This window comes from Mauremys mutica, chromosome 13 (assembly GCF_020497125.1).
Source record: "Mauremys mutica isolate MM-2020 ecotype Southern chromosome 13, ASM2049712v1, whole genome shotgun sequence".
Taxonomy (NCBI): domain Eukaryota; kingdom Metazoa; phylum Chordata; order Testudines; family Geoemydidae; genus Mauremys; species Mauremys mutica.
In genome coordinates, this window is record NC_059084.1 from 4,772,625 (window position 1) to 4,781,102 (window position 8,478).

The window sequence follows — 8,478 nt, forward strand, 5'->3', positions numbered from 1 at the left end:
AGAGCATGGTCAGGAAGGACTCAGCCACACTGAGACAAACTCAGCACTGTCAGTGTGGAAGAAGTGAAGAGCAAATCTGGTTCCTCCTACAGCCATTTGGATAGTGGACAGGGAAGGCAGATGCTTTTGCTATACTTCTATTTATAAAGAGCCAAAGTATTGTCTATCGATTAGAATGCGAGCTTGGCAGGGAATCCTGCCTTCTGCCACCTCTACCGCTGAATTTGCTGCGACCTTTGCCAAGTCACCTTTCTAGGGAAACAGAGATAACAATGTAAAAGCAGCAAAGAGTCCTATGGCACTTTATAGACTAACAGTATATAAGAGATAACAATATTGTCCTCTTCCCCTACCAGGCATATTGCGAAGCCTTAACTCCTTAAAGCGACTTGTGCACAGTATTCTTACTGATCAAGACAAGGCGTTTGTCACCAAAGGAGTTAGACAGAAATCTGCGACTGACATGAGCTCTCCTAACCTTTCAGCTGCCATGATGCTGTGGATTTGTTTTCCTCCTTCTTCCTTGTTTCTCTGCTCTTGGGTAGGGCTGCGGGTGGGTGGGTGCGGGGCATAGCTTTGCATTGTTCACGGTGTTGGTTGCAATTATGCTTCATTATTAACAAACACACACATGCCTCATCGAGGCCAGAGGGCTGGCAGAGCCTCTGCGGCTTTGATGTAGAAGAGAGAGCAGCCTTTACTGTAAAACGCGAGATGGAGTTAGGGTGATGCATAAGGAGCAATGGCTCATTTGTCAGAAGCCCTGCTGGGCTGTGGGATACGCCTTTGAGAATTCAGGAGATACCCCACCTATGTGAACAGCAACTAATCTTCAGTCAGGCCCACGAGCTGATTGTCATCTAGTTGGATGGGGAGTGTTGTGTTCTTGTCACTATCATCTCCCTGGCTGAACCTGCGGGTGAAAACGCTCTGCTACCACCAGCCATGCTGCTGCCTGGGGACTCAACCTTCCATTGGGTGTGTATCCGGGAGAGCTCCCTCACTAGTGGCATGGGTAAGAGAATGGTGCAGCTGAGATGATTCGGTAGGAGAATGATCCTGCAAGGAGACCTGCTAATGCTGTAGATGGGGCTCCTGGGACAGGATGGACTAACTGACCGTAAATCACTCCAGCTTCTTTCCCTGCAGTGGTGATTTGAGCTACGCCTTTTGGTGGCTGGCTAGGGAGAAGACACCCCTATAAATACAGAATGACCTACCTGATGGAAACTTTATATCCTTACAAAAGCCACATTCCCCTGCCTTCCCAGAGCTGCACGCCCATCGTGAGGGAAGCATGCCACTGTGTGTGGGATAGGGGAAACTGGCTGCACAGAAGTAATGATCTATAATGATGTTTACAAAACGCTTTAGGTTGCTTAGTGACTTGGTCAAGACTTGAGCGCAGGTGGTCAAAGAAAGGCCTTAATAGCAGAACGGACAGGTACTGGGGTGTCGCAAGTGTTATTAAAGAGTAAGGACTATTATCAGTGCCTAATACTAACACAGACGGCCAGGTCTTCAGCGGCAGTAAATTGCCATAATGCCACTGAAGTCCATGGAGCTATGCAGATTGACACCAGCTGAGGATCTGGCTCAGCATGTATGAGAGATGGGGTGGGGATTGTTTTGTTGCAAGTACCTTTGTGTTAAAGCGCATGGAGCTTGCAGGGACTGCATAATTCAGTGTTGTTTTGCAGTGGTGGAATAGAGATTTAAACATCTTAAGTCTCAAATGGCCATTAAAATGCAGAAATGCACAGTATGATGCCTAATGCTCTGTTACAGAAATATTTCATAGAATCATAGACTCTAAGGTCAGAAGGGACCATTATGATTGTCTAGTCTGACCTCCTGCACAACGCAGGCCACAAAATCTCACCCACCCACTCCTGTATTGAACCCCTAACCTATGTCTGAGCTATTGAAGTCCTCAAAAGCGCAGGTCCCCATCAAGCCATTAACTTCAGTCATGAGCCATTGCCAAGGAATTAAAAAGCCCTGGGCTGTAGGAACAGGGGAAGAAGTGGGAATGAGGTTCAGTCTGTCTCTGACTTTTCCAAAGGAGCAACACGCACGAATGTCTGTTTGCAGTTGCCTCACACGGCACTTCTCCGCTTCCTTTGGCTACCGACCTCCTTTTTAGTGAGCCCTGCACAGGAACAGAATTAGAGATGGGCCCAAGCTTCAACCTTTGGATCCAGATCTGAACTCTTCCAAGGGGCAGTTCAGACCTGAGGGCTTGAGTTGGTGCATTATCGAGATATCAGTTAAGTGAGATTTGTGCGTGTGTGTCAGGGGCAGGGTTTTGTCCATCTAAAAAGAACATGATCTGGAGCCATGAAGCCGTCGGGGACTCTCTCCCATTATAAACAATGGCTAGAGTGAAGGAACACTTCAAACATCTGGCCAGTATAGTCTCTCTCCGCTAGGCTAGATGCATCCATCAGCTGACAAAGAGCGGCTTGCTCCATGTAGTTTTGCAGCTGTTAAGCTGCTACATCTTAAACAACACCAAAGTGATTAAAAGAACCTCACCCACATACAACACATGGCCAGAAACCTGTATTTTGTTGTTCGATTCCTTTTGTTGAAGGGCTGCATGGCTTGGGGACTGAGGATGGAATACAAAGCTGGTCATCTACACAACTCCAGCCATGGATAGTTAGCACATAGCAAAGCCAAGGTCTGAATGGGCCATGGACACTGAAGCATTATCTGACCTCTAGAGATGTCCCCTCCAGCTCAAGATTAGGGCACATCGATGGGGCATCTGCTTCCCATACTGAGCCTTTTCTGCAGATAGGATTTGGTGACATTTTCAGAACTGCCCAAGTCACGTAGGCACTTTTGAAGATGTTACCCTGCATTCTTAGCATTGTGACCAACATTCAATTAACAATGAAAATGCAGCAGAGAGGCATCTAATTAGAATAGGCAAAGAATCATCTAGCTACCCTCTGGGATGGTGAAAGAATTAGCACAGCTTGCAAATCTAACTGTGCGGGGAAAGAAGGGAATTTTAGTGGTAGAAAATGACTAGCATTTCCTCTGTGATCTAATCTACCCATTACCTTTCCCCTGTCAGAGCTCCAGGGCAGATGGGAGAGGGGCTGAGTGTGCTTTTCTTCTTTTTAATCACAGGAAGTGATCACATGGTAATATGCAAGGTACTTAGAAGCTCAGAACTGGAAAATAAGTCAGAGCTTGCTTTCTTCCTTCCAGACCGTTTCTGGGGACTAGAATGGGATTCAGCCTATATAAGGCTGTTTCCTTTCGCAGTCGTTTGTCCAGGCACACAGGATGCTTCCCATTTCTTTGTTTGTTTGTTTCAGCCGGGGATCCTGGCACATGCTGGACACACCACTGGTGGCCATAAGCCAGCTCTCCCGTTTAGCCTATGATGTCATTTTTCCATGTATTTCCCCCCTCCCCTTTTTTTTTTTTACATACTGTATTTGGAAACACAATGGAGTTCCTTTCTGTAATTAAATGGGAACAAACACTCAGTTCATTTATTGGCACTTCATGTAAAAAATGGGGCAGGACTTAAGCCTGTTAACACTAACGTGGGTCTGATTTAGGAGAAGCTTGAAAAATTCATGTCATTTGTTAAATATCCATCTCCCCTAAATGGCAAATCCCTGCCAACAACAACAAAAACCTTTCATCTCTTCATTTTTTTAGTAGCCTTTTTGGGCTAAATCAATCTGGTTTAAATCACCAGTGTTCAATGAACGGATGCCGCTAGCAATTTATGCAACAGATTGGCATTTTCCTTTGTAAATATTCTGGTGCAAATGCTGCATTTACCAGAAATAAATAGAACTAATTAAAGTGAGAGGCATAAAATAGGAAAGAGGGATAAGATTTGCTTTGGGGGACCCAAATGAGTATAACAATGGGTTGAAACAATGAAAAGCTGAAGTTCTAATGGGTGTGTAGGATCTTGGTGGAAGCTCTGTTGCCGGGAACGTTTTATAACTAGACTGAACAAAGCATTAGAAAATGTGTTACAGGGAACAAGCCTGCACTGGCTAGGCTAGAAGTCTTTTCTGTTTGCAATGGTTATGGGCCCCATCCTTGCACTTTTTGACTCAAATGAGGGTACGGGAAAAGCTCGTAGGGATCAGGCCGTATATGATAGCGTACAGCCATGCTAGCAAAATAATAACCACACAGAGGCACACAAATGTCAAGAGAAGGATATCACATGCTTTATTAAATGTCATTTATCTGAGAACAGATGCTTTCCCCATAGAACATATCTTTCACACTTACAAAATGAGAAATTTAAGAGAGGGTGAGACAGCCATGAGGACTGTGTCTGCTGACATTCTCTGAGCACTAGCCGCCTTTCATATATCTTTGGAGAGCATTTACAAGGCTTCCTAGCACTGGCGGGTGATACTATTGAAATTAATACAATTGCTAGGCTGTCAGGACATTAATCAAGTGATCCAAGAATCTGGAAATGGTTGGGACAACATGCATTTGCGGAAAATATGTGTTCACACAACAAGCACACAAGATGGGAATAATTATATGAAGATGTTTTAATAATGAACCAGTATGCTCTCCAGACAGCTCTAGACAATAAAAACGTATGCAGTTCTATTCTGGGGGCAGGGGTAGGGAGTGTACAGAATTCTAGTCAATTCTTCAACAATATTGATATCATAATTCCCTTTTCTCCCAATATTTCTTCTTTTAAAATCCAGCCTCGCTACATAAATGCTGTAGAGCTCATGGATATCCTTTGATTTATTTAAAAAAAAGTTTGATAATAAAAAAACCCAAACATTAAATATAATTTTATATATAAAAATGCTTAGTAAAAATATAGCCTCGTTGCCCAGTTAAAATATATTGCTGAGAATACAGTGAAAACTGTGTTAAAAACCACCTCTAATAGGCACCCAGTCTTAAAACAACCACTTCAAAAATATCTCCAAGGTTTCCCATGCTATTTAGTTTGCCCTTCAGTTAAACATGGTCAATTTGAGCAGGTCCCACTGGCAGTTGTTTTAGACACGAATCACTGCAGTTTGTCTAAAGACACGGTAGAACAACCTGATCTTAGAAGTTACAGCTATGCCCGGCTGAAAACAATGTGTAAGAAGCTTTGCCATATTTTCCAGTCGGCACAGAGTTAAGAGATGGAGTGCCACAGGCGGACCTCTTGTCTATGTTAACCCTCTGCGTTGGAAAATGCATCTATTTGTGTTATATAGTTATACAGTATATCAGTGATTTCAGCATGTTTTAAAAAAAAGCGATGCATTTAATGAGATACTCTAAATATTATGGAGCTCAATGGTTAAAGGAAGATGGCTTTTCTTTTTTAAAGGAGACTCTGCACTGAAGGGTCATACGTTCTCCAGGGTGAGCACATCACAGACCTAGCCTGTGATGCAGGAGCTATAGTAGACAGCACTGCTGGCATCAGACAATGCAGATATCAAACTGCTCTCCTCACAGGAGATACTTCTCGGAGTCACTTTGGACAGGGAGACATGGTAAGGGAGTCCTGAGGTTTCAGGACGAGTCCTGCTCATGTTCAAATACTGGTCAAACTCATTGCGGTCAACGTCTGTCCAAAGCTCAGTTTGATTTAAGTGATCTACGCTGTCAACGTGATGGGCTTCGGGAGGGGGTGACAGCTGGCCTAGATGGGCAGAAAGGACATTCTGCGGTCCAGAGCACATTTGGTTGTAGTACATGCTAGATGGATGGGGAGTCCTCATAGCATCAGCCAAATGTGACGGGGTCTGAGCATAGGGCAGTGCCATGTCCCGCCCCATGGGCTTCTCTTGGGGAAACTCCATCTGGTGATGGGGATGATAGCCTCTAAAGGGGATCATGCTGCAGTCATCCTGCATGTGAGGAGGGAAAAACGCTGGCTCGGTCTGTTCCAAGACATCCAAGGGAGACATCTCGGGAGTTGGCAAGCCGTAGTTTTCAATATCCGACCCCATGGAGTGGAGTTCTCTGAAGTGGTTAAGTGGGGGAGGCTGGTGGTGGCCAGGCTGGCTGCCACTATGATGATTCATGCTGAAGCTGTCGCTGCACGGCTGGGAAAGGTTGTGGAGAAGGATATTGGGTTCCATCCTCTTGATTTTCTTGGCTTGCTTCTTCCTCCTTGGGCGGTACTTGTAGTTGGGATGGTCCTGCAGATGCTGAATTCGCAGCCTCTCCGCTTCCTCCACGAAGGGGCGCTTGTCGCTGGCACTCAGGGCTTTCCATGACTGGCCTGGAAAGGGGAAAGCACACCCCATTAAAAGAGCTCATCCCTGCACCCTTCCTCCAGAGCACACAGACCTTTGCAAAGAAGCAACGCCTGAAGATACAAGAGAGGAAAAGGCTTTGGAGGGCAGGAGGGAGGTCACATCCAGAATGCGGTTAAAAAAACCGGCAACATACAAACCGCCAGTTTAACCCCCCTCTGGGGAGAGGGCTGAAAAGTGATACCAAGTCCCCCCCCCAAAAAAAAGAAAAAAAAAGAAAAATAGGGATTTAACTCTTTAGCCCTGCAGAGAAGCTGAGAGAGAGGACTGCAATGGTCTACTAGGAGCCACATTCTGCTGAGAATTCCAGCGCTTTCTGGGTACAGGCATCCGGCTCCCCTCTGCAATGGGACACTGCACGCTGCCCCCCGAAAAGGAAAATAAACCCCCACCGGATAGGAAAGCCAATAAGCAAATGTCCTTTGCAAGGCAAGAGAGGAGGCGGAGGGGCCATTGTACTGGAGAGTTGGCAACAGCAGCCCGGCCCTAAGCCATGCAGCCTTCTTCAGCCTGACCCTGGCCCAGATCCAACCAGGGGCCCCTGTTTCTATGCCAGTGGGTGCAGCCTGCCCCTGTCCCAGTGGGAGCAGCCGGTCCCAGGTCCCAGAGGGTGCAGCCTGCCCTGGGTCCCACGTCCCAGTCAGACTGTCTCTATCCCAGGTCCCAGAGGGTGCAGCCTGCCCCGGGGTCCGGGGTAGGGTGACCAGATGTACCTATTTTATAGGGACAGTCCCGATATTTGGGATATTTTCTTCTATAGGCGCCTATTATCGCCACCCCGTCCCGATTTTTCACACTTGCTGTCCGGTCACCCTAGTCCCGGAGCGGGGGCAGCCTGCCCCGGGGTCCCGGAGGGGGGCAGCCTGCCCCGGGGGTCCCGGTCCCGGAGGGGGGCAGCCTGCCCCGGGTGCCCCCGGGGGGGGCGGTGGCTCGCCTCGCCGCTTACCCAACATCTTGCTCAGCACCGCGTTGTGCAGGTCCGGGTTCTGCTGCGCCAGCCGCTTCCTCTCGTCCTTCGCCCAGACCATGAAGGCGTTCATGGGGCGGCGGATCCGCGAATCCTCCCCCGGCTTCCCCTCGGCTCTGCCCGAGGTGGGACTGTATCCATACCCGGGATCCGGGCTCGGCGAGCGGCTGGGCGCTGACCCGAGCGCGCCTGGCTCTCCCCCGGCCGCGCCTGGGCGAAATGCGAAGCCGGGCTCGGGGCTGGGGGTCCGGCTGGAAGCGGAGTCTGCCCCCGGGGTGGGCTGGTAGGCGAGGCCGGGCTCAGCGGCGGGGGCCGCAGGGGGTCCCCATGAACGGCCGCCCCTGGGTTGCGATATCTCCTCTCTACAGTAACTGGGCTCAGGTCTATTCATTCCAGCTGGGCGGCCCTTTGGAGCAGAACCGAGCGGTGCGGGGCAAAGGGGAGAAACCTGCGGGCGGCGGCGGCTCGGCGGGTCCGGGGGGAGCCAGGCACAGGCGCGTTCCCCTCCCGAAAAAAAAACACAAACTTTTGGGACGCCGCGAAGCTGGAAGGGGTCAAATATAGCCGCCCCCGGCCAATCAGCAGCGGGGAGGCGGCGTCCCCGGGCTGCCTCGGGAAGGGGGTGGGCTGGGGGGCCAGTTTGCAACCTGGGTTCCCTTCCGGCCAAGGAGCTCGGACTTGATTTTTTTTTTTATTTTGCAAGCCCTGCTGGGTCGCTGAAATCCACCGCGCGACAGACCCCCCTTCCCTCCCTCCCTCCCTCCGGGCAAAGCAAGCGGGCAGGGGCGCGATTCCCTTGGCAGGGCGATTGGGATCCGCTCCGCCGCGGCGTGCTTTGCAGCCTGCGATGCGCCAGCCCTGCCTGGGCTCCCTGGCAGCTGGACCCGGTCCTGGTGAGACGCGTGTGGAGCTGGGTGACCAGATGTCCCGATTTTAGAGGGACAGGCCTGATATTGGGGGATTTTTTTCTTATACCGGTGCCTATTACCCCCCACCCCCCACCCCACCTCCTGCCCCGATTTTTCACCCTTGCTGTCTGGTCACTCTGCTGCCTATGTGCCAGGAGGCGCCACTATCTGTACGCAGCGGTCCCTTTGCAGCAGCAGGGCAGAGAAAGCCCCGCTTCTGCCCAAACTGTATTTTACTGGAGTGTCCGGGGGCAGGGAATGGATCGGCTTGAATAGATTGTCCGCCAGTGCTGCCTGCCACCCGGCCCAGCGCTCT

At 49.7% G+C, this 8,478-nt stretch overlaps 1 protein-coding gene across 1 annotated transcript; it reads right to left on the minus strand.

Moving 5' to 3' along the window:
• Window positions 1-4,195: 4,195 nt before the first annotated feature.
• Window positions 4,196-7,768, minus strand: SOX18 (SRY-box transcription factor 18). The gene is made up of 2 exons (XM_044986597.1): window positions 7,234-7,768; window positions 4,196-6,253 (listed from the first exon to the last, which is right to left on the minus strand). The coding sequence occupies exons 1-2, from the start codon at window positions 7,643-7,645 to the stop codon at window positions 5,403-5,405; spliced, it is 1,263 nt and encodes a 420-aa protein (XP_044842532.1). The 5' UTR covers window positions 7,646-7,768; the 3' UTR covers window positions 4,196-5,402.
• Between the last annotated feature and the right edge of the window lie 710 nt (window positions 7,769-8,478).

Excerpts from the sequence above, each read along its gene's own strand:
- SOX18 (XM_044986597.1), bottom strand. The coding sequence starts at position 7,645 with ATGAATAGACCTGAGCCCAGTTACTGTAGAGAGGAGATATCGCAACCC. Across the intron at positions 6,254-7,233 it reads GGTGCTGAGCAAGATGTTGG|GCCAGTCATGGAAAGCCCTG; the intron begins GTAAGCGGCGAG and ends TCCCCTTTCCAG.